The following is a 26,880-nucleotide window of genomic DNA, read 5'->3' as shown; positions in this document are numbered from 1 at the left end:
GTGGCAAAAACAAAACAACTTAATAAATGATGTCTTTTTCAAACCTTGAAAACACCACATTAAAATCCAAGCATTTTCAAGGATTTCAAGCACCCATACACTCTAGTTCAAAGTTGTTGCATACCGTCGTCTTCCCTCGTTCTGTGCCCCGTAGGCTACCTAGTGACATAAGTCACGTGACTCATCGCGATTCATTTTTTCTATCAACCGGTGCGAATCGTCACGCATTTGTATCGATTTTTATTCGTGTCACGATGCATCGTTACATCCCTACTGTGGAGCATAACCTAGAATTGTTTTTTAGACTATGCCTACTTAGCCTATTATGGGAAGACAATTACGTGAGTGAGGCTAATTTGTCATGTTATGTTGTTTAGTAGTTGTATTGGAAATCATGGCCTTATTGTAGTAGTTGTTAATTTATGTCAACATCGTTTGAATTGTAGCAATGTGGCTATAATCGCGATTAGCATAATTTTGGTTTAGCCCTTATCATTTTTTGCATTTAGATTACCAACCAACTATATCCTCTTTTTTTTATTGGCCTACTATGTTTGGATTAGATGTAGCTGGCAGTGCAGCAACCTGCCTTGACCAAAAAAAACTTGTAGGAGTGTATATGGGACTTGCATAAATAATAGCTATAGTATATAGAATATAGAACACAATAAAGCAATGTTGAGAAGAGCTAGTCTTATAGAGGAGCTGGTTGGACATTAGCTTATATAAAAAATAGTATTCCCATCATTTGTTTGTACTTGGCAGTAATTGTTTTGTCTATATTATTAGTGGTGTGCCAATATTTCACTGAAACCTTAGAATGTGTAGGCATGGGGCTATGTAGGCCTAAACAGCAAGTTTAGGGGGATTTTGCAATTTGCAAAAATCATTTTGGACAAAACAAAAAAAGGTTGCACTGGGTGTTCTTTCAAGAACCCCCCCGCGCTCCGAGGCTCTCTCTTTTTTGACCACATGTGTGTTTGCATCCCTGCAGTCAGAATGCTCTCTATTGTACAGCAGTAAAAGTTGGTCAGTATGTTGTGGTCCATGGTAAATTTCCGCAGACGTCGCAGAAAGATGAGCCGCTGTCTTGCTGTCTTTGTGATCACACCTATATGGTGTGTCCAGCTCAGATCCTCACTGATGTTAATGCCTAGGAATCTGAAGCTTTTGACTCTCTCCACTGCTGCACTCCCGATGTGAATGGGTGCGTGTTCTTCTCCCTGCAGCCGTCTGTAATCCACTATCAGTTCCTTGGTCTTTGTTACATTGAGCAGCAGACTGTTTTCCTGACACCAAGATGTCATTGCTGCCACCTCTGCTCTGTAGGCACACTCATCACCACTCTTGATGCAGCCGATTATGGTGGTGTCATCAGCAAACTTAATAATGGTGTTGGAGCTGTCAGTGGCTGCACAGTCATATGTGTACAGTGAATACAACAGAGGGCTTAACACACAACCCTGTGGACCACCAGTGCTGAGTGTTAGACTGGAGGAGGTGATGTTACCTAGCCGTACTGCCTGTGGCCTGCCTGTTAGGAAATTTGGTAACACTTTACTTGACGTGTTCATTCATGACACATTCATAACAGCTGTCATGAACTGCACATGAAGCATTCATGACTGATTCATGAACCGTGACTCAACATTCATACCAACACTTTCATGAATGTGGAAGACAAACGACGAAAACTTGTCAAAATAAAAGTCCAACAATCTAGTAATCCATATACAGGGTATTATGAATCCTCACCAGCGTTTGTAAACATCTCATGAATATTTTATGAAGTCTACTTCAAATGTCACTTTACTATACAAGTTGTGAAGTATTCATCATACTGGGAAGTGAACTAGGCTACTGACCATTTGTGGACCTCTGAATGGTTGGACATTCCTGTTTTATATATCTATTTATAGACAATTTTGCATTCTTCAGAGGTTACTATCATAAAATAAACAAACAGACAAACTAAATTCTCCTGGACACTGGACTTCCCCGTTGACTAAGATGTGACATGATCAGGTTGGCTAAAACAAAACAGACAGCAATGCTCCTTTGCGATTGTTGGACTTTTATTTTGACAAGTTTTTGACGTTTTGTCTTCCACATTCATGAAAGGGTTGGTATGAATGTTGAGTCATGCTTCATGAAACAGTCATGAATGCTTCATGTGCAGTTCATGACAGCTGTTATGAATGTGTTATGAACGAACCCGTCAAGTAAAGTGTTACCGGAAATTTAGTATCCAGCTGCACATGGAGGGACTGATGTTCAGGTCTTGCAGTTTCATGATGAGCCTAGATGGTATTATGGTGTTGAAGGCGGAGCTGAAGTCGATAAAGAGCATCCGTACATACGTGTTGTTCTGATCCAAGTGAGAGAGAGCAGTATTCAAGGCCAAAGCTACAGCATCATCTGTAGACCTGTTAGACCTACAGATGGTACGGGTTGAGAATGCTCCTTTCTTTCCCGCACATCGGGAATCCCGAAGGTTCGGGACTTTGTAATTAAAACTGCAAACGCAAGGGGGCAACATAAGACCGGAAAACACGGAAATACCCTAAGAACCCCTAATGTTGGTGACAAGCAGAGAAAAGAGCCATGCTCGGCATTTCAGATTGCAGTTGCAGAGTTATCGAATGTTTTACAGCCTACCCCACAGCTCTCTCACGCGACGTAGCCTATAACTCAGTCAGTCCAGCAGAGATGCCAGAGCAACGTTTTGGTCAATGGAGAGGGAGAGAAATGCTCCGCATATCCGTCTCATTTAATCCGTCTCATTTAATCATTAAAATGAAGGTGATGACTCGCGAAATTAATCAAACGACGTTTCAATAAACCATTGTTGAAATTAATGAAAATGGTTTTAGAAAATCGCCTATAGGCCTATCAGAAGGAAATAGCCTTCAATTCAACCTGAAAGACTCGATAGGCAACCTTGGATTAATTCATTAATTCATTACGGTTACAAGATGGCATTTCCGTGTCCGAATCTTCCGTGAATCTTGTCAAGGCGAAGACGAAAGAGATGGACAAGATGTACATTTAGGCTACATTTATATGCTATAGGAATACTTACAAATGTATAGGCTATTTTAAAACGGAGGCATGTTCATTTTAACCGGCGACGCTGGGTACATGTAGCCTACCCAGCACTTGTTAACACCGATTTTGTCCCCACCACTTTTGATAACTGAAAATAAAATGTATTTAACAGAAATCTCTTTAATACATGCCTATGCTTGTCCCTTTACTTATAACCGTAGGCTATGCATGGAGAAGATCGCGCATTTTGTAACATTGTAACAATGGATGGTCAGATATGAGATAGGGCAGTGAGGGTGATTCATTGTAACCATCAACTAGGAGGCCTAGCTCCGCAAAATAAGTTTCTCGGTATGCGTGTTCATGTTGATTCAGAGATAGGCATAGACTACCTTAGGCTACTGTGCGTCAAGCTATGAGCATTTTATCATGTGGTGAATTAATGACTAACGTCAGTTTAACATGTCAGAACTTTTGATCGGCGTTTCAAGTGCATGCCGCGGCGTGGATAAATAAACTCGACTGACTGAATCCCTTATATTTGTTGGCAAGTGTTAAAGTGTAAGCGACAAGATAAAACGACTAGAGCTGTGGCGCGACTGGTTGAGGCATCTGTACTGCACGCTGGCGACCGGAGTTCGAAATCCACTCCACGAACCTTTCCGGAACCCATTAAGACAAAAAGGCAATCTTTTATTAAAAAAATGAAAGATTTTCTCAGTTTTATGATTTTTTTTATCTTTGCGATGTCTGCTGAAAAGAAAAGTTAATATGTGAATTCATGGTTCAGCTCGCACATACACACATTTTGACATTTACATAATTGTCGAGAGAGAGGGGGAGGGAGGCAGGCAGTCGTCCTCAATGCTGCATATAGGTAGGCTATAATGTCTAGTGAACTGGTTAGACGAGTGTGGGGGAGGGGGAATGATCGCACAAGACAATTGTTCTTCATGAAATGGATAGTCTCACAGACGGCTGTCGATTTTTAAATGTAGCCTACTACATCACTTGCGAAATCGGACGTGGCACATAGCCTAATTATTAGGCTACTGGATTATAGCAAGTCCATATACTTTGTTCATCCTATATGATATGCTTTTCCAATAAGAAAAAATCATCCACAAGGTAGGCTAAGGGTCACGGTAATGCAGCATGCAGGAATGTGTATATATATATATATATATATATATACACACACACACACACACAAAACTTTGTTAAGGCAGCTCCATACAATAGCTGCCGCAGTGCCGCGTGCTCTCCCCGGCCTCCATTTTAAACTAAGGGCAAACCCATTCATTCGTTTTGGGCACGAATGAATGGGTTGGGAGTGTCGCCTGGCTGTGTCTGTCAGCAGACTGCAATAGGCCTACAGTCGGTCTCGAGGGGTTAAATAGCGCAAGTCAGAGCCATATAAAGGGAGAGTTGCGACAACCCGGGTACAGAAAATTCGGTTTGTGACGTGGTTCGTGTAACTTCAAATAGTTCAAAATAGTTCCCGGAAGCGATTGACTGTTCGTTAGAATAACCATCTTTTAACGAGTGTTCGATCCTAACTTCCGGGAACTATTGTTGAGAAAATATGGAACATTAGCGTCAATGGAGTTGTCGCAACTCTCTCTTTATATGGCTCTGGCGCAAGTTACTTGAATTTTAATCTGAAGAAGACCACACGGTCGAAACGTCATTCTTTTGTGCTAAAGAAAAGAAAAGAAAATAAAGAAAGAAGGATTTCAAGTGTGCAAACCTTTTTCCATTTTTTATGATTTACTCTTGTTCTGCACCTTGACCGGGGATGTGCACAAACTTTTTTACTACACTTGAATTTTAAACCAGCTCTTCTCTTACCAGTAGCCTATATCCTATAGCCATACTTTACAGGGTGTCCGCGGGGTCTTAAAAAGTCTAAAAAAGTCTAAAATTACACATTTTCGATTTTAGGCCTAAAAAAGTCTAAAATATAGAGATATTTGCACTGTAAGTCTAAAATTGAGTTTGGGTAATTTAAGACCTACGTTTCAATGCAAAATATCGACAAAGGACTAATGTTTTTTTATTTTGTTTTGCGTCCTTTTCCATGCTGTTGAATGCTGCCCTTAAACTGTATGCAATGCGGGCTAGAATTGCGAAACATGATTGGCTAATTCTTGTAATTGACACTTCTCTGGGCCAATCGAAGGCTAGCACTTGCTTCAGTGCTTAAGTTGAATCTTGAACACAGCGCCAAGTTGACGTTTGGCTACCGCGCTAGTCATTTATGTCAGGGACGACACCGCGTTCGGTTCACAAATATGAACGTAGAGGTAAAGCGGCCCCTTCTAAGTGCATTTATTTCTTGGACCGAACGCCGTGGAGTCCATTATCCCACTTATTCCAGTGTTACCATTTGATTTGTGTTAATTTCCTGTTATGATGTAAACGAAACAGAGACGGTGTAACTAGACAATCTTTGGTTTAAATCGCTAAAAATATGTTGTCTTGTTAGTAGAACTAGGCTACTTTCCACCACATATCAACTTATTTCTAAAGTTCTATCTCTTTTCTATGAACCTTTAGCTTTGAAACATCAATTGCCCTATATGCCATCCAACTAGCTAAAATCAACCACCGTCATGTGCGACAATGTTATGTTCTGAACGTCTACAGCCTGGATGCAACGTGACCGTTCATTTAAACTTCACAACGAGTTTGCCAAATTACGGCCAACAAATTGGATCTAGGTCATAGGTGTGCAAATAACGTTTAATGCACCCTCTGTAGAACGCAGGACGTGCATTGATTTGCATTGAGCTCCATGAGCATCAAACAGACTAATAGGCTAACTGGAAAAAAACACCATGCAATATCTAGCTATGGTGAAGAAGAGTATGTGATGATGTGGGGCTATTTTAATTTCTAAGGCCAAGGGAACTTTATCAGGATGCATGTATCCTGGATCCATGAAATAGCTGGCCTTTAAAAATAAAAACATAGGCATATAAAAAAAAAAACCTCCTGCACCTATGGGAATTGACATTGGGGTCAAAACAGGCCTACTTACTGTATGCCCCCTGTATTTAAGTGAGAAAATGTATTTATTTCAATACATTCTTCATTTTTTGAAGAAAATCCTTGATTTTTACTCATTTTTTTAATTAAGGCATGAAGATGATTTTCTATTCCTCTTTTTAGTCAACTTAAGCATGGGTTCAAATACGTATTCTCCCCTGTGTGTGTGTGTGTGTGTATGTTTGTGTTTACATACATCATACATTTATATGTATTATATATATTAATATAATAATATAATATATAATAATATATATAGTAATATATACATAACCCCCCCTGTCGGACACTGTCACCTTTTTTACGCTGAGGGGTTTGCAGGTCTGGATGCAGTAGCAAGTTTTTGATTCTCTGTGTGCGAGCAAATGTCAATTGACCGCAATCTGGCTTTGTTATTTCTTTTTTTTATTTCGTGAAGGTCTTAAATTTAACCCATGATGGTCTAAAAAAGGTCTAAAAAAGTCTAAAATTGCACTTGTTAAAACCTGCAGACACCCTGACTTTAATAATCAGATGTTATGCTCATTTTTGTAGGCTACACCTCACCGGCAAGCACGCACACAAATGCTGGTTTTGCACATCTACAATATAGGCTAATTGGCCAGGCTATAGGCTATATAATAGGCTTAGGACTGTATTTTGCCTTTGTGCAACTTAGTTGTGCTCAATCTAAATTATTGTCAGTAAGGATAGGTCATATTACCAAATGGCGAACCTCGAACATTATTTAGGATATAGAGCCGTGTCCATTACGCACTACAGTTATTTTTTAGGCTATTGTTTTATTTGAGTGTTTTTGTCTACCATGGCAAACATAGTTGAAACGTTCACTCTAAACTTATGTATTTCCAATCGGCTTTCACAATCAGCTACAGCTGCGCCGATGATCACCATGAAAACGTGCAATGTCTATACAGAACTGCTTTCACTTCCCCGAGTCGCCAACGCAACATGCACAACAATATACCAATATTTAGCAAACACATGTATTTCCAGCTCTCAAAACCGATGAGGTCCAGATCTCAGTGGCCTCATAGCTGCCTACAGCCATGCATAGTAAGCCTAATGATAGCCTAATAGTTATCACATTAATAGCCTACTAATGACCTCATGTCGGAATGGCACGTTGTTTGAAAAAAAATAAATTTAAATACCGCCGAGTGGGGATATGTCGGAATGAACAGCGGATACCAGCTGGGTTGTAAAACATTCGAAAACTCTGCAACTGCAATCTGACATGCCGAGCGTCTGTTCAATACGGAAGAAGACTTTAACTTTACTTAGCCTATATATTTCTTATAACGAAACGTGAAGAAAAAATACGAGGACTGACCATCTCGTTTCTCCGCGTTTCCCCCAATACCATGGCGACAAAGATAAATACATATGATTTGACATTTAAGCTGATTGTTGTCAAATTTGATGATTAAATGAGATTAAGGAGTCGACTATAGACGGATATGCGGTCTTCATCATTAAATGCAGCTGAAATGCGGGTTGAAACTTTCTGCCACCTGGTGGTTGTTTGGGTACATTGCCTTAGCCTCGAAAAAAATCGGCTTGACAGCCTGCGGGATCTCTTCGCGGGTCCCGCGGGAGAAGGTGCATTCTCAACCCGTACCCACGGTATAGGCAAACTGAAGTGGGTCTAATGCAGTAGATAGACAGGATGTGATGTGGTCTTTGATTAACCTCTCAAAGCACTTCATCACAAATGAGGTCGGAGCGAAATGGCGGTAGTCATTTAAACAGCTCACTGATGATTTCTTAGGGACTGGGATGATGGTGGCCCTTTTAAAGCATGTGGGGACAACAGACTGTAGCAGTGAGAGGTTGAAGATGTCGGTTGAATACCTCTGCCAGTTCAGAAGCGCAGGCCTTAAGAACACGCCCTGGGATGTTGTCTGGTCCTGGAGCTTTATGTGCATTCACTCTTCTGAAAGATTTACACACATCTGTCACAGATACCTGAAAAGGGCAGCAGTCTTGCTCTAACAGTACCTTTGACCTGGTCGGTGTCTCAAACCTGGCATAGAAAGAATTCAGCTCCTCTGCAAGACAAGCAGAGGTCGCATCTGCTCTGTGGCTCTTTCCTTTGTAGTCAGTGATGGTCCTTAGCCCACTCCACATATCCCTGGTGTTGGATCCTGTGTAATATGACTCCATTTTTTCTCTGTACTGTCTCTTGGCCAATTTAATGGATTCCCTTAATTCATAACGGGCTATCTTGTACTCACTAGGGATACCAGACTGGTAGGCTGCTGTCCGGGCCTTGAGTGCTGAAGACACCTCTCCATTCACCCATGGTTTTTGATAAGGAAAAGTTTGTACAGTCACTCGTGGTACAACGTCGTCTATGCACTTACAAATGTAGTCTGATACAATTCCAGTGTAATCATCGATGTTATCCGCGGTAGCCCGAAACATACCCCAGTCTGTTGTTTGGAAACAGTCACGCAGTGTAGCATCTGACTGATCTGTCCAGCGCTGAACTGCCTATACACTAATCCAGCGAAACACGGAAGTAACACAAAACCGCCATTACTGCGTGACTGGCTGCTAAGAAATTAGCCCGTTGGTTCCATAGGCGGCTGTTGCAGAGGTTAGCTGTCATTAATACACGTCTTAATACCTTATGTTGTTAATAAATTACCTTTATTGGTAAGTTTTGGCACAGTCTGACATCATTGATCCAATGTTCCCTTTCACCTGACATTTTCTTTCATGAGCGGGATCTCTTGTTAGACATTCTCTGACAGGATGCTTTCATTGAAAAGCACAGGCAAGTGTCACTCGTCACACTCGCAGGCACACAGTAATGGCGATATTCAAGATGGCAGCGCCCATAAAGTTCGCGCTGGATTAGTGTATAAGCTGGCATTAGGAGAACAGATGAATGTTGTGATGACATCCTGTGGACTTTATCTCTGACCACTTTCAAGCCATGGCCTTTTGAAATCTTTATGCAAAAATCCAAAAATGTTTTTTTTAAACCCGGGCGGTTAGAGGGTTAATTGCTGCTATATAAATTTTAAAAAGATTGAATGCAACCCATTTCAAGTATATGTGTTTGTGCATATGTGTAAACAGACACGAGGAGGAGAGACGCAGACGAGAGGAGGAGATGATGCGCCATCGTGACCAGGACGACATGCGACGACAGCCAGACGGCTTCAAGTCCAATTTCATGGACAACGTGAGTAATATCATTGCAAGCCCTTAGGCCTGCCCTCCTTCAATGTTTTTGTCTTGTCTGTCGTCTCTTCAAAGAGCAAGCACCAGTAAATAGCCGTGAAACGGAATCCCATATACCCTGGTGTAGCAGGCGGTTGTCTTCCCCTTTTTCTAAAAAAATTGAAACGTTAGGTCTATGTCTCTCTGGTGAGTACAGACCTAGCATGCTTGAAAGCACTGCCTTCACTGGCGATCGACGGTTCAGTCGCCTTGTGTTTCCTCTCCCTGGTGAACAAAAGTTTTACTGCGCATACTCCAAGACTACCCACCGTCAGCTAAAATATAGGCTGCATTCTGCTGCTGGTGCGAGATGCGGATATATCTGTGCAGTGTAAAAAAAGCATTGCTAACTTATTATTTTCACACTAGGCTACTCTCGTCCACCAAGACCGTGCACAATCTACCTCTCATCAAATGTATGTTTGATAATAAGTTGCAAATTACACTTTGTCTGTCCTGAGTCTTTTGGCTGTGGAAGAAAGTAACAGGCTTAGGGGAGAAAAAGATGTAACTACTCATTATATCCACTCATCTAGAGGCAAAACACTTAATTATGTATCTCCTTACCTGGATAGATACACTGTGCTTCTAAGCAACGAGTAGGCAGGCTTACCTTTTCCCGTCGGTTCTGGCGTTCATGTTCAGTCTGATGCAATCAAGCCGATGGAGGTCTCCGGTTGTTGCTTCTCCTGTGTAAACCGCACCAATTGGAGCCACAGACGGTCATTGACTGTAAACAGGTGTCCAACTGTCGGCTAAGTTTGCATTTGCCCTGAGATCGCTGGAAGATCAGTCAATGCAACGTCATAAGACGTTCGGTGACTTACAGTGATTTCACAATGGATCTACTTTTTCATTGCATCCATCGCTTTTCAGTGTGCCGGTGCTGAAACTCACACTTTAAATGTAAATCAGGTTTCTATGGCTAAGCATACTTGGTTATACAAGGATTTTTACTTCCACCAAGGAGGTTATGTTTTCATCAGGGATTGTTTGTTTGTATGTTTGTCTGTTTGTTAGCAAGACAACTCAAAAAGTAATGGATGGATTTCGATGAAATGATCAGGGAAGGTCTGAAATGACCCAAGGAAGAAAGTATTCAATTTTGGGAGTGATCCGTTTTGCCGTCTGAATTCAGGAGGCGTTTATCAATTTTTGCTTGGCACACAGCACATAGTGAGGTGAAGCACACACTAACCCAGAGAATGCTCAACCACTTCCCCCAACCACATTTTTCCTACTGGCCGGGGATCGAGCCGGTGTCTTGTTTCAGCTTGTCCAAGTAACTTAACTTCTTTTCCTGAACCAGACAGACCAGTTTTGTTTTCTACCTCTTCCGCTAAATCTTAATCTGAGTGTTATTGCAGAGTGTGTCTGCCATTTGAATCAGTAGTTTGATGATTTGGTTAAGCCAATCATGATATTTTTATGGGACAATATATTGTTCCTATATTGTTATTTTCTATGGCTTAATGTTGGTTTATGTTGTAACTGCAAAAAAGTTCAAATAAGGCCCCTCTTCTCCTGGAACTGTGGTGAAGCTTCAGTGTAACTTTTAAGATTGTTGTATTGCCATGTTGTTCATTAGAAGTAAGTCTGTGAATCTAACAATTGATGGATAAAGGAAAAAATGTCTAGCGCAACCTCTGGGTCGGCTATCAAAAAAAAAAAATGTAGCATAGTCTTATCTTCAATGTTTGGCTGTGTCTGTTTCTTGTTTTTTGGCTTGGGTTGGTACTCAAAAACTTTCTTTAGAGTTGGAAGGTCTAGTTTTAGACTACTTTGTATATCAAATGTGTCATCACACCGGCGTATATGTAAGAAAATTCAATTTGATGATGCCCCACTGTATTCATATTTGCCTAAAGTTCATTTTTATGTTGCATCTACATTAAGTCTGTTAAGCACACTATTTTTTGTGGCATTTTCATGATCACATGAGTAGGATTTTGTGGATGCAGAGTTGATGTAGACCAAGGATGGGCAACTTTCATGACGAAGAGGGCCACAATGTTTTTTATCATCACCATCAGAGGGCCAAATGTGGCTGCGCACTTCCGCTAATCTGACATGAGAGAAGCTGCAAAATAATTACCTCTACCAAGGAGGTTATGTTTTCATCTGGGTTTGTCTGTTTGTTTGTTTGTCTGTTTGTTTGTTGGTTTGTCAGCAAGATAACTCAAAAAGTGATCGATGGATTTCAATGAAATTTTCAGGGAAGGTCTGAAATGATACAAGGAAGAAACTATTAGAGTTTAGGTTGAATTACGAGTTGAATAGTTTAGGATCAAATGTATGACAACCAAGGAAGAAAAATACAGTCGTAGGTCTGCGCTCTGAGTACTTTTCTGTTCTAAATAAGAACGAAATATGTGTATATATCTATCTGTATGTTAATTGAACCAACATACATTCATTTATTTTTTTTCATGCTCAAATGTATTTGTCGTTAGGGAGTCTAGACATGATAAAAATATTTTACAGCCTCATAAGTGATAAGTGTTTTTTTTAGTGCAAAGGGCTCACATAAATCACCATTCAATGATGGCACAAAACTGAAAAACAGTGGCCCAACAGTGCAACAACTAGCCTCATTCCCACTCCATTTCCTAACGTCCATAATGAGAGTATAGATGTGATGTAACCTCATGTAACGCCAAGAAGTACTTTCAGTCATGCTTGGTTTGTCTCAGCTTCCCCTCGACATTATTGTGAATGTCAACAATTATGCGTGTCACCATGCGTCGGGACAAAGATAGGCTACCGTTTCAACGTTTTTATCCCCGCCAAGAAGGTTATGTTTTCATCGGGGTTTGTTGATTTGTGTGTTCACAAGATAACTCAAAAAGTTATGGATGGATTTGGTTATTTTCAGGGAAGGTCTGAAATGACCCAAGGAAGAAACGATTACATTTTATTGGGGATCCGTATCACCGCCTGGATGCAGGAGGCGGTTATGTGCTCGCTTGGCATGTTATCATCACCTAAAGCTTTGGCCATTTCCACTACACACCTTAACAGTTTTGCCATCGGACATAGCTTCTTTGCTCTGGCATGCTCAAGCGAAACAGCAAAAGACGCCTTAAGTGCAGATTCCTGTGTAGTTCTGGCAAAAAGTCGCTGTTGGTAGGTGTAGCCTACTTTTGATTTGAGGTTGGTTATGACAGCGGCCCTAGTAGCTCCGGTGTAGGCTTCTTCTGATATCTAACTTTGTGCAAGGTGTTGTAGTGGCGATTTTAAATTGAAATCTTTCATGGCTGATATTTTCTAAGCAAACTAGACACTGGTTTGCCTTAGCATTCTATGAACAGATACTCTGCTTCCAATTTTGACTGAAAGGTATGCTTTTCTTAACACTAGAAGCGCCGCGCCGTTCTGACCCACTTATACCTAGAAGCGCCGCGCCCCGGTCATTTGACCGCTTTGACGACCTACTAGAAGCGCCGTGCTGTTGTGAACTACTTAAAGCGCGGCGAGGCGGTCAAATGACCGCTGAGTCCTTAGACTGGGAGGCTTTTACTTACACATAATGATCGCAAGATGGCGCTTCGTGCACGAATGAAATCGTTTGGTCATAAATTCAGTTTGCACTAAGCCATGTCATTCGTGTCAGACCGCGTTGTTGATAATCTGTGGTTGTTTGTTTCATTATGACATACAGCACGTTTGAGTTATCTGTTAATGTATTTGTGTTGATTTGTGTTGTTAAAAACTTTGGAAGAGTTCTTGAACAAACCTTAAGCAAACTTGACTTTCAACTAAAATGCTCTAAAAGTGAATGTGGCTAGTTCTAATTCACTCCCCAAATTCACTTCTATTCATTTAATAGGTAGCCTATGTTCGCGCTGCCGAAAATGATCGGACCTGGTCACCTGGAACAAAGAGCCTAATAGTCTGGTTTCAATTACACAGTAGCCAGGATTTCATGCCGCATTTTACAGGCTACCGTGGCTACTTTCTAAAACAACTTTCATTCATTTAGGGAGAAGATCTAGGGTCTAGCTACATCGGAGGGAGGGAGATAGAGAGAGCTATGCTGAGCAGGCATAGGCGTGAGAAGTAGCATAATTTAAAATAATGAGTGAATGATATTCTCTGTTTTGCGAATGTGTAGGCTATGTTTGCGATGTCTGCTGAAAAAAAAGCTAGGCCTATTGTTTCTACAATTTAAGCTAACTTCTATGTGAATTCGAGATTCAGCATTGAGACACACATTTTCTCCTAGTTAACAAGCAGAGTCGTAGCTCACTGGTTAGAGCTTCGGCTTGATTTCAATTCAATTTCAATTTAATGTCGCTTATAGAGCGCCAATACATTACACATGTCTCAAGGCGCTTTACAGAGTGTTAGACATTCAAAGAGAGCCCATGAGTAACAGGGGCAAGGAAAAACTCCCTAGAATTGGAGATACATATAGGAAGAAACCTCAGACAGACCCACGACTCAAGGGCCCAACCCATCTGCCTTGGGTCAGTTACAGTACAGTCATTTGTAGTTTGAAAGTTACAATGACAATGAAAGTTCAAATAGTCCAGTGTAGGGAATAAATTGTCCATTAGTAATCCATTAGTTATTTCTGAAGGTGATGGGTCGCTGGGATCCGAGGGCCAAAGATTCGGGCAGGGAACCACAGCAGGCGATGTTAGGGCAGTCATAGGGATGGCGAAGGCAATGGCGATGGTAGGGCAGTCAGAGGGATGTGACTTCAGGTGTGATGAGGGACAGGCACAGAGATGGTTGATGGCTGGTAATGGTTTACCTCACAGGTGAGGTATAGGGGAAAGGGAAGAGAAATAGAGTGTGTTAGTATTACTGTAAGTCATATTAAGTATTAATAAGTATATCAATGGTGATATAAATGGTTATACTATAGAGGGTTTACAAAACGCTTTTACACACCTCTTTTGTGGGGACAGGTGCGTAGGAATAGGTTACCCAGTTAAACCCGAAGAGGCATCCCGCACATCGTCCACCACGCATGCAAACATCCACCCACCCACCACGCACGCAACATCCACCCACCCACAATGCCCCCCCCAATGCCCCCCCCCCCCCAGGCGAACCCACACACCACCCCTGAACCGCGCGTCGGAGCAGCATGGCTGAGCATGGCCAGCCAGAGTCCGCCCACAGGCGGCGCCACCCATCCGCAGACACCCCCCACCACCATCCGCGAGCAGAGAGAACGGGGCCCGCGCCAGCCCCACCCCAACCACAACACCACGCGAACACACACCACGGCCCGACCAGGACACACAGTCTGATCCGCCCCGCCGCCCAAGGGTTGCTGGTTCGATCCCCAACCTATTCCTGACGGAAGTTCTTTTGAACAAGGCATCAATAAAGTAGGCTATATTTATATTCTTTTCGATTCACATAACTACACGCACGCTGGCGAATTCGAACATTCTGAAACGCGCATATGCGATGAAACATGATTGCGCATTCTTCCACGGGTTGCCTAAACAGCCAGCTTACAGCCTAGTCTATGCAGGGGACAGATAGATGGGGTGGGGGTGGGGAGGCAGTTCCTCAATGCCTCGGTGATATCTGTAGCCTAAGTATCCTAGACGAGTGTATGGGGGAGGGGGATGATCGGTTTCAAATAGGCTGCAATGGATAGTGTGTTGTATAGACCCCGAAGTAGTCAGGGAGCCATGGGGTCAGACCTGGCTTTGTCGGTTAAAGTTTTTTTTTTTTGCAGAATCTAGTAGACATGGGGTACCTGTTTAAGATTTAAGAGGGTGCCCGGTGATATCCCTTGGGCAATTTCGTATATTAAGCCTTTCTTGTCCAATGTGTTGACTATAAGGCGGATATACTAGGTGAATAGGGTAAAAAAATTAACAAGCAGATATCACTATGAAACTTCACCAGTTGATTACTTAGATCAATATGAAAAATAAATGTATTACAAGTTTTCTGAAATGTAATGTTTGAATATGCAAATTAGGTATGATGTAATTAAATATGCGCTGATTTGCATAAACGTAAAAAGATCAAATCTGAACATTGGATAAAGCCAGTTTCAATTTTTTTTCTTTTCATTTTGTTGACATAAGAGATGAAAAGTATTTTAGAGAGGGAATTATGGATATCTCATTTAGTTATTCAGTAAATCAGAAAATACTATACCAGCCTTTAAAAAATCCATTTTCGCCATGTTTTTTGGAATAAAATGTCATGTAAATCAGGCTAAGAATAATATATCAACAAACCCCTCTGCAAAATCCTTCTAAACATTGTTAGGTATAAGACTGAAAAGTTTGGTGTATGTAGATGCTTGTGAAGTGGAGATTTTGTTCTCCGAGTGAGAGAGGAAACTCATCCATATCCGCCTTATATTCAACACATTGGACAAGAAAGGCTTAATATACAACATTGCCCAAGGGATATCACCGGGCACCCTCTTAAATCTTAAAGAGGTACACCTACTCTACTAGATTCAGCAAAAAAAAAAACTTTAACCGACAAAAGTGAAGTGTTCCTTTAAGGTTCTCGTGAGCTTTTGGCAGACCAGACCAGTCACTAAGCCATGGGGTCAGGTTGCAACCAACCCAGGTCAGACCTGGTTTTGTTGGTTAAAGTTTTTTTTTTTGCTGAATCTAGTAGAGTAGGTGTACCTCTTTAAGATTTAAGAGGGTGCCCGGTGATATCCCTTGGGCAATTTTGTATATTAAGCCTTTCTTGTCCAATGTGTTGAATATAAGGCGGATATGGATGAGTTTCCTCTCTCACTCGGAGAACAAAATCTCCACTTCACAAGCATCTACATACACCAAACTTTTCAGTCTTATACCTAACCATGTTTAGAAGGATTTTGCAGAGGGGTTTGTTGATATATGATTCTTAGCCTGATTTACATGACATTTTATTCCAAAAAACATGGCGAAAATTGATTTTTTAAAGGCTGGTATAGTATTTTCTGATTTACTGAATAACTAAATGAGATATCCATAATTCCCTCTCTAAAATACTTTTCATCTCTTATGTCAACAAAATGAAAAGAAAAAAATTGAAACTGGCTTTGTCCAATGTTCAGATTTGATCTTTTTACGTTTATGCAAATCAGCGCATATTTAATTACATCATACCTAATTTGCATATTCAAACATTACATTTCAGAAAACTTGTAATACATTTATTTTTCATATTGATCTAAGTAATTAACTGGTGAAGTTTCATAGTGATATCTGCTTGTTAATTTTTTTACCCTATTCACCTGTAGTATAGGCTATCCGCCTTATAGTCAACACATTGGACAAGAAAGGTTAATATACGAAATTGCCCAAGGGATATCACCGGGCACCCTCTTAAATCTTAAAGAGGTACCCCTAGTCTACTAGATTCTGCAAAAAAAAAAACTTTAACCGACAAAGCCAGGTTCACCTAAATTATGGCATTTGGCTCCCGGACTAAAGCCATTTGCTTTGAGAACGGCTGGCTAATGAAGTTGTTGGCTGGCTAGCTGGCTCAGCCAAAACCTTAATGCAGCCGCCACAGTTTTCATGACTGATAATGGCTTTAGTTGCCACTTCATGTCTACAGATGTGTATATTGTATTAGATATCAACACACAATGTTATTGTATTGTTTTGGACAACGTTCTGCACGTTTCACAATGTAGACTGCATGCGTTCATTGCGTTGTGAACAGCGCAGCAATCTCTGGAAAGGAAACGGTGGAAGTCGCATCAGTAGGCTAGCTAATAGCCTATCACGTTCAATGCTGTAAATCCATCTGTTCCAGAATATTTGGTTCATATCATCAATCTTTGGTTTTGGTGTTTGTGCAACCGGGCCCTGACGATTTAACAAAAGTCTGAGTAGCCCTACGTAGGAATTAGGAAAGTAGCCTATGTAAGGTGAGATCACAATCAGGCTACTTTGTTTGCTGCTTTTCCCCATGTCATTTTCATTGGTCGTCAACTCACTGGGAGTCCTGTGTGTCGTAGCAACGAGCACAATACTGATGTGGTGTGTCCAGTGGGAAAATCTCATGTAGGCCTAGTTTCTAGGCTATCGTTTATTTTTTCGCGTGTCACTATGATATAATTATTTTTAGATGCAAAAAGTCTAACTGGCTTTGTCAAAGTTTGTCAGTTGGCGGCAGAAAATGATTGGCTGGCGAAATTATTTTTCGTTAATGGTAGGCCTAAACATATTGCGATTCATCCGTTTATTTCAGATCGGTTGTTATTAAAAACCATTAACAAAAAATAATTGTTCATCGACGTTGAAAAACGGTCAATAAATTCTATCGATATAAGATTTTGCATTTCGCTCCTGCCGAGATGTGAACACGGGTTTCCGGCGTTGCAAACAGGAGTGTTAACGCTGCGCCAATTGACATTATACAACAAGTGCGTTAGGATAGGTCCTTGACTTGACGTAACTCAGTCAGTCCAGCAAATATGTAAGAAAATGCTTATACATTAGTCTGAGCTTTAAAAGATAGCCTACAAATAGAATATAAGATGTACAACTATGAATGTACGTAGGCATACGCGCCCTACGTACATAAATAGGCTACGACGAAAATTACACATGTAGGCCTGTCGCAACGTTTTCAAAACAAACTCGCATTTTACCACTGTAAATCGCCTCCATAGACTATGCCATGTAAATTAAAAATAGTTATTAAAATAAAGCACATATATAATACATGTTGCACATATATAAACGATATGTTTTATGGTAAAATATTATTCTCATGCCCGACTGACAGGAAATCCTTGCGACATCTGCTGTGAGAAAAGAGAATAGCAGCCTGAACAAAAATGGCCGAACGCGAGACAACATAGTGTTGTCACATAAGTGAGCGCAAAATAGCTCTAAACTAGCTTGTACCGGTGTGCTTTTGATCATGTAAAAATTCTGGGTGACAAAACACGCGTATTTAGGAAAAGTCGTGAACGTAGGGTCCTGGAATTTAATCGAGTGAAAAGATTTTTTTTTTTTTGTAATCGCTGCGGTCAAATGACCGCAGCCCGGCAGTTCTAGGTATATCTAGGTCAAACCCCCACGGCGCTTCTAGGAATACGCGTCAGCGGTCAAATGACCGGCGCTTGGCGCTTCTAGTGTTAATCAAGTTTTCTTTTTGTTTGCACTGCTCCTCCTCGCCGATGGTAAAAGTCAGAGGCCCCGAGATTGTTTGCACATTTTTATTACAGTACAAAATGATCATCTACGGGCCGCCAGTTGCCCAATCCCTGATGTAGATTGTGAAATGACTTGAAATATTGAAAGTGTGCCTGTTAGGTGTGTATGATTGTCCAGCAGAGTGAATCTATGTCTTGCTGGTATGTCGTCTTTTCCTGTAATGGAAACATCTTATAACCTGTCCAAATTAGGTAACAGTTGGCTCATTAAGTGAAGCATAGATGAAAAAGTTCTTCTTTCAGCCAGATTTGAAAGCAGTCCCCATACCAGACGGGCACCAGAACAGCCTGATGGTCATCATGCACTTGCATAAATCCTACTGCTACTACTACAGGAAATTGACCTTATGACGTATTTGGTCACAGCTTGGAACCCTGATTAAGCAAAGGACCTACTAACCTGATTCACTTTCATTAACATCTTGAGATACAGTACAGCCAAACTTCTCTGCCCTGATGTAATTTTGTGGCAAATTGCTCTTTGAATAAACGTAGAGGCTGTATCACACTCTTATGTTGTGATAATGTTTGAAAGCGTTTTTAAAGTTGACTCAATATTATGGATTTTAGTCGGCAAAGACTTTAAAGGAGAAATCTACGGGGGGGGGGGGCGTGACCAAAATCAAGTAGCTGCAGCTAATGGCCAGTATTTTCCCAGTGAGCTACAAGGATACAAGGACTTATATTTGTCACATGCATATCATGACCAAAGCAAAGAATGCAGTGAAATGTGTCAGTTCCTTCGCTACTGTATTGTTTCTGTAGGTCTGGGGCATCATCTAACATGCCTTTTTGCCTTAAAACAGACTCAAAATGTCATTAAAAGGTCTGTGCAACATGAACAGTCCTTATGTGACAAAACGAAGCATTTTCAACTCATTAATTGTTTGAATTAAATGTTTGTACGGTCACATCTGTACACTATTCGTTGTTTCCATGTAAAGATCAACCGGATTCCTGTTTTAAGTGTTCTGTTTATAGTTGTAGTATTTCTTTCCTGTTAAATATGATGTATCTCATAGACAGACAGGGTCCATCTATAAAGGCTGTTTTTGTGAACCAAGTGATCAAATCATAGTGGGTTTTTTGTCTGTGCTTCTTCAGCATACCTCCTTTGCATCCATCTGAGCTGAAATATAAACCTGGAGAGTAGGGCGCATCAAGTGCCCCTCTTTCTCTCAAAAACTCTTCTATGGTGTATAATATTATGCCATTTGATGAATAAACAATAAATATGAAGTTTGGTGAAGATTGATAATGATCTAGGGGCACCACAATGCACCTGAAGTTTGACAATATGGGCGATTTTGGTTATTTTCCAATAATTTTCTTTACACTACATTTAAACTTAATGACATATCTAGCTTCTGTTTAAAAAAAACATAACAGCTGCATGTATTTTGAATGTCTAACATTTACATTTGTTGGTGAACATTGTATACATTTACAGCACATAGGCATATGAGAGGCATATGAGAAACCTTCAGTCAGCAGTACTTCCTCCAATCTCTACAATTTGTGGTCGTAGCTGACTGGAGCCTTGAAAGTCAGGATCAACTTGAGAAGAAGTCTCTGGAATTGGACAATTTTTGACCTCCCCAACAATGCCACAGCTTACTATTTCTGCTTGAGATTTTCTCAGCTCCTCTTTCTCCCTTCTCTGCCTTTTCTTGCTCTTATCTCATATACATACTGCTCAAAAAAATACTTGTTCATAGCAGTATAGGATCAAGTAAGTCACACTTGTGGGATATTGATTTGGCCAGTTATGCAACAGAGGTGGTTGTGAATCAGGTTGACCTGCTTTGATGTCAGCAAAATTTACTGCAGGTGTACTAGAGGGCCAACTGTGAGACGACCCCCAAAACAGGAATGGGTTTACAGGTGGTGGCAACTGGTAATTTTTTCATCTTTATCCTTCTTGACTGATGTTTCACTAGTTTTGCATTTGGATAGGGTCAGTGTTGCTACTGGTAGCATAAGCCCTATATCTGGAGCCTACAGAGGTTGCACAGGTAGTCCAACTCCTCCAGAATGGCACACCAATGTGTTCCATGGCCAGAATGATTGCTGTGTCTCCCAGCATAGTCTCAAGAGCATGGAAGAGATTCCAGGAGACAGGCAGTTGCTCTAGGTGAGCAGGGAAGGGTGGCAGAAGGTCCTTAACCCAGTAGGAGGACCAGTATCTGCTCTTTTGTGCAATGAGGGACAGTAGGAGCCCTACTATAGCCCTACAGAATGACCTCCAGCAGGTCACTGATGTGAATGCCTCTGGCCACACTGTCAGAGACAGACTTCATGAAGGTGGCCTGAGAGCCCGATGGCCTCTAGAGGGACCTGTGCTCACTGCCCAGCACCGTGGAGCTCAATTGACATTTGCCATAGAATGCAAAATTGGCTTTCTTTTTCTTTTTTGTACATATCCTCCTGAGATCCGGAATTTTTTTTTTTTTAATTTTGTGATTTTTTTAGATGATTTAAGTATTTTGGTCTAAAGAAACAGCAAAAAAAAAAATCCAAAAACGTTCTTAGTTGCTGTGTTATCAGATGTCCTCTGCAGTGGACATTGGGACTATCCGAATGTCCTAACCCTATGGGAATTATGAATGTGTAGTAATAGTATTGCATTAAAGTCAATGGAGTGTTAGGGTATGTGAGGTATTACAGGCAAATAGGTGGCCAAGAATGGCTTTGCTCCCCCTCAAGTGTTTTTAACATAGCTTTCAGAGATGGCTACTATAATGAAGTATTGCCATAATGTCTGAATAAGCATTCAGACGGCCATAATAATGAGCCTGGCTCAATGGTGTTGCAGCCAGTCTGCATACATGGCACACTGTAGAGCTAGGTTTTAGAGTAGGAGGGTTACTACACTCTCCCTTTAATAAACATGTGTTGAAGAAGTGCAATGGCTTGCTGTGAGGGCATCAGAGAGTATACACACCATGATAGGGACTCTCATAATTTGACCTTTGACCCCTGTGCCACAGACCCAAGAGATGAATGAAATGTTAGTGGTCAGGGCATCCTAGGATGGCAGAGGTACACTGAAGGGAAGCTTGATGGATAAATTGCAAATGTGAAAGCACTTATAGGAGTGGCAAATAATAATTTACAGGTAAATGGAGTAATCAGTTACCCAAAATACACCTTTTTACAAATTGGGTAATGTACATTGAGGCAAATTCACCTATGATGTACCTATTTCTTAATAAACCTTAAAGCTCTAGCTTACACACTGCTTCTGGGGCTGTATTGTACCTTAAGGGATCTCCTTTTATCCTGTATCTCCTTTTATTTATTAGAAATAAGTAGAAAAGCCCTTGTTGCCTCACTCAACCCTCTACTAGTGTTGCTTTCGTCAACGAAAATTATGACTAAATATCGTCGTCAACGAACTTTTTTCACGTGACTATAACGAGACGAGACGCAACGTAAATGCTGGCCATGTGACGATGACTATAATTAAATTTATAAGGCAATATCGTTGACGAATAAAAACGAGACTAAATGTGCTTTACAAAATAAAAACCATGCTAACATCTCTGTTCATTTTCGAAGACCAGAAGGACAGGAATGTTATAACTTTATTTTGTGTCGTTTAGTCGTGTTATTAGTTTGCAGTATTTCTGTTTCCTGCGTCTCACTTCAGGGCGCATCAGGTTGCATGGTCTGATTATCATACCAGAGGACCGTTTCTCGCGTGGGCCTGTTGGTCATATCCGGTGCTTCTGTCACTCATCTGATCATATTTGATCATGTAGCAAAGGAGCGGTAGATGTATAGCCTATCGTTATCGCTAATAGAAGCTAGGAAATATAGGCTACGTTCAGTCCGTTAGATTGGCAACCCTCTCAGTTCAACTTTGCACTAGGCTACTTATCTCACCTCCGCATGTAGATCTACTTCAGATGAAAATGTTAACAGGCAACTGCAGATTTGATTAGTGTGTAAGCTTCTGTCCAGCTGATGCTGGCGCTGTCATATAGCCTACAATAATAACCTTATTCCACCGATCAGCAACGAAGTTCTAATCATAGGCTAGACACATTTTTAATGGAACCTTGGCTTTTAGTAGGCTATCTAATGTTGTGTAGGAATTGCAAGAAAACTATTGAAAACAATTCCTTACCAACCACACAAGTGCGCGTGTGTCGTTTATTTAAACGGTAGAAAAACTGAATCAAAGACGGTGCTGTTCATCAACAAAATCAGCATGGAGTTAAAACGTAATTTAAAGTCCCACGCATTTAAAGGGGCAGCGACCAAAGGCATAGGCCTGTAGCCTACCAAAACTGAGTGATGAACGTGAAATGCGTTTTATAGGCTACAGAACACTGCATTAAGATGACAACTGTGTGTAACCACACTTAGGCTACCTTGTTAATGGTGAAATAGCATCCACATTTACAGCATTCAATAACCTAAGGACAACTTGATCTTAAGTTAAATTGTTCTCAGAAAAGGAACAGCAGGTCTACAGAATATTCCAAATAGTCCTTTCATGGTGACAGGGGGATACCAAACTCTGTGTAACATGATTCCATTGTCAATGTTCAGTGCCTATGTAACCTGTAATATTTGTAATTTTTGAATCCATGAAAATTAACCAAAATGTATCATATCCTATTAAAGGGGTAGTTCAGAATTTTGGACATAGGACCTCATTTCCAGGTTAGCCAGTGTGATATTTATCAGTGGAGACCGTTATCTGCACATTTCATCCAGTCCTATAGTTTCAGAGTTCGCTGGTGCTATAGATACAGACGGTTAGAAGGTTGCCGCCCATATATCTATGGTTGCCGCCCCCTCTGTGGGGGAAAACATGCTAACATCGCACAGTGAAAGTGAATGGGCGAACTCGCTAACAGTTACACTTTATATATTCGTTTTACTTTCAAATGCAGCTCTGCTTGTTTCTGAACACAATGATGTGAAGGAATTGTGTTTACCTAACTGTCCAGTGTATGCTAACAACTTAACTCACTCTCAGTTTCCCAATTTTGATGACAAGCTTCGCTGGAAGCTAATATTCGATGGTAGCTTCATTAGGCTGCTAACTAGCTAACTTTAATATCATCAGTTTAACATAACCAACGTACACATTACGTATTAAAACTATTCCCACGGACATTGTAGGAAATGTACATTAATGTGAGAATACATTTAGATGCAACTTATGTGTATGTGGTGTTATGCCATAAGACTTAGCTTGCTATACCGAGCTACTCAGTCCGGCCATTGACACCAGTTCTACAATGGGTGTACTCGAGACAGTTCTGGCTATTTAACTGGAATTAGCAAAATGAGGGAACTTAATGTTACTCTTAACCTCGGTGATACAGAGATAACTATCAGTCCAAACGTGGTTTAGCCGTTTATTGATCTTTGTTAAAATATTTAATCTTTTTAAAGGTGTTTTCTGTACTCACACCGTCCACCTCCATTAGATTGCATGCAGTGGAAACTAATGTTTTCTCCCACGGGGATGTTTCAGCCATGGTAACCACGGTAACTGGGGGCGGGAACCATGAGTATGACGAGATGCCGTCTGTATGTATAGTGCCTGCCACTAAAAACAGTCTTACCCAGTCTATGGAGGAACAACCCCTTAAAATAGAATTGCATTAATAAAAATATGCTAAAATCCAATTTTCATTGACTAAAACAAGACTAAAAGTAATTCGTTTTTGTCAACTAAAACTAGACGAAAATAAGACTAAAATGCTCATACTTTTAGTCGACTAAAACTTGACTAGACTAAAAGAGTATGAACGTGACTAAAACTGATAAAAACTAAAATGACAGCTTGACACAAAGACTAGACTAAAACTAAAACCAAAACAGGCCGCCAAAAACAACACTACCCTCTACCTTCTAAAATGTAGAAATTGGTTAAAAAGCAGGGGGTACTAAGTCCCGATGTCCACTACAGTAGACATTGAACAAAAGTGGTGTTTTGAAGGTGTTAAAATGGCTGGATCTTTCTGAAATCTCTCTGAATTCAAGTTGAGACTGTCATTTTTATGACACAAATTGACTGTGTGCAATAAAACACATAATAATGACCACAAATGGTCAATTACCTCTGATGTTGCCATGAAATGAAAAAAACTCATTAGCCGCCATTTTGAAAATAAAATTTGTGAAATCTGTTAACCCAACCCACATAAATGTGGTATCACCAGAAAGCCCAGGATGTCCTCTTGAGAGTACAAAAGGATTGAAATAGTTGACATGAATGGTATTTCATTCATAAGACTTAGACTGATGTCCCCTACAGAGGACAAAAGTGAATGGCCGGGTCTCAGGAGGATATGCACCAATTGAATGGAATGAAAGTGTAAACTCCCCGTGTTCTAGGGATGCAACGGTTTTCAATAATTTATTGAACCGTTCGGTTTGGCCTGTTCGGTTCAATAGACTCACCTAAACCGCAATATTTCGGTATACGCGACATTAAACTTTTTATTTAATACAAGGTTATTGCGCGCGCGTAGCCTGGGAGCGATAGAGAGGAGTGCTTAGGACCCGGGGGATGCGTTTTCTCTGACTGTTCAGCTTGCCTCTCGTCAACCTTGCAACAACCAATCAGAATTTTTCTGAATTTCCCAAGAGCCAATAAGCGCGTTGAAATGCAAATGAAGGAGTCATGTGAGAAGAAACAAACTTTACCGGCGGCTGCATGATCATGGCGACATTTGAAGTAGCCCACGAACAAGGCAAAAAGACCGTCAGTAAACAAAGCACAGTGTGCATTGCAAGCACTGCTTCACAACGATCACCTAATAAAGGTAACACATCCAACATGTCGGCCCACTTGCGCCTTCATCACCCGGCTGTAACCTTAAGTGGAGCAGCACGGAGAGTTAGTTTGCCACCGAAAACCCAACCATCCATTGCTGCAGCCTTTCGACAACAATATTCCTATAATTCCCAAAGACATAACGAATACGACGGCGTATTAGGGCCACGTATATATACTTTGTAAAGACGCAAATTTGCCACTTTAAAAGGTCGAAAATTTGCCACATTATAAAGTCTGTGTGTAACAGTGTAACCGGTGGTTTCTGCCCTGCGTTGATTGCTCGCTAGAGTAGCCTAAGAAAGCGTGACGCCGACACAGCTGAGTGTATTCTCTTTTTGATAGTTTACTGGAAAATATTGTAGGGATGGGAGGTTATAGGAGATGGGGAGGCTGACATGTCATTCCAAACTCGGCTCATTTATTTTCCTGACGTTGTACATGCTAGGCTACGGGCAGCGGGAGGTGTCCACTCGAAAAACAATAAACTCACTGCTAAATCAGTCAATCGCTCGTCCACTCGTCAATCACACAACTCTCTCACACACACACGCACACACACACACACACACGACAGGAGACACAGGGGAAACAGACACTTTGTGAAGTGGCAAATTTGCCACTTTCTTCTTGGAATATTGCCCCCCCCTGACATCAGGTTGCAATAATGTTCATTTCATTGTTCTAATATTTTTAATGCTGCACTGCACTTTTGTCTATGTTTACATTTTTTACGTTCATAAAAGAGGACAGGGCAGGCACTCCCAAATCAAATATCCATTTGAAACTACACATAATACTACCTCACCAATTATTTTGAGAAGATTTTCAGAATTGTTCACTACTTTTTTGAGGGTGTATAACAGTTAAGTATTTTCTTTAAATGTGTGAAGAACAGTGAGTTTATTAAATAAATAACTACACATTACTTTATGCTGCACTGCACTATGGATAACATTGCCTGTTTATGACAGAAGGCAATGATGGTGTTCTTTTCTTTTAATACATTTTTGTGATTCTGCTTCATCTGTGTCAGGCTATGCATTTAGTATTTTCTCTGCAAGTGTAAGTAGAAGCACATTGTTGATTTGAAATAGAAAAGGCAAATATAGCCTCCTGTATGCTAGAGCCAAGATAATATTGATATATTGAAACCGAACCGTTACCGTGGCCCAAAAACCGTGATACAAACCGAACCGTGGCAAAACTGTACCGTTGCATCCCTACCGTGTTCATATTGTTTTTATTTATTCTTTATTATTTTGTATTATTATTATTATTATTATTATTATTTTATCTTTTCATTATACCAAAATGTACATATACTGTAACCATAGGCCATAAGCTGAAGATATATCCCTGGAATGTACACATTTATTTGCCATAATAAAGAATAAATTACAAAAAAAAAGAATGCAAAATTGGCAGGTCTGCCACTAGAGCCCTGTGCTTTTCACAGATGAGAGCAGGATCACCCTGAGCACATGTGACAGACATGAAAGGGTCTGGAAATGTCGTGGAGAACATGATGCTGCCTGCAACGTCATTCAGCATGACCGGTTTGGTGGTGGCTTAGTGATGG

General features: G+C 40.8%; 1 protein-coding gene across 1 annotated transcript in view; it reads left to right on the top strand.

The window, feature by feature from the left end:
- Window positions 1-26,880, top strand: part of pspc1 (paraspeckle component 1) — a 60,012-nt gene that overhangs the window by 19,880 nt on the left and 13,252 nt on the right. The window contains exon 6 of the mRNA XM_062527736.1: window positions 9,190-9,295. Within this exon, the coding sequence (XP_062383720.1) occupies window positions 9,190-9,295 (106 nt within the window). The remainder of the gene's footprint in view (window positions 1-9,189; window positions 9,296-26,880) is intronic.

Source organism: Sardina pilchardus, chromosome 23, assembly GCF_963854185.1.
Source record: "Sardina pilchardus chromosome 23, fSarPil1.1, whole genome shotgun sequence".
NCBI lineage: Eukaryota > Metazoa > Chordata > Actinopteri > Clupeiformes > Clupeidae > Sardina > Sardina pilchardus.
This window is presented reverse-complemented; position numbering and strand designations above follow the sequence as displayed.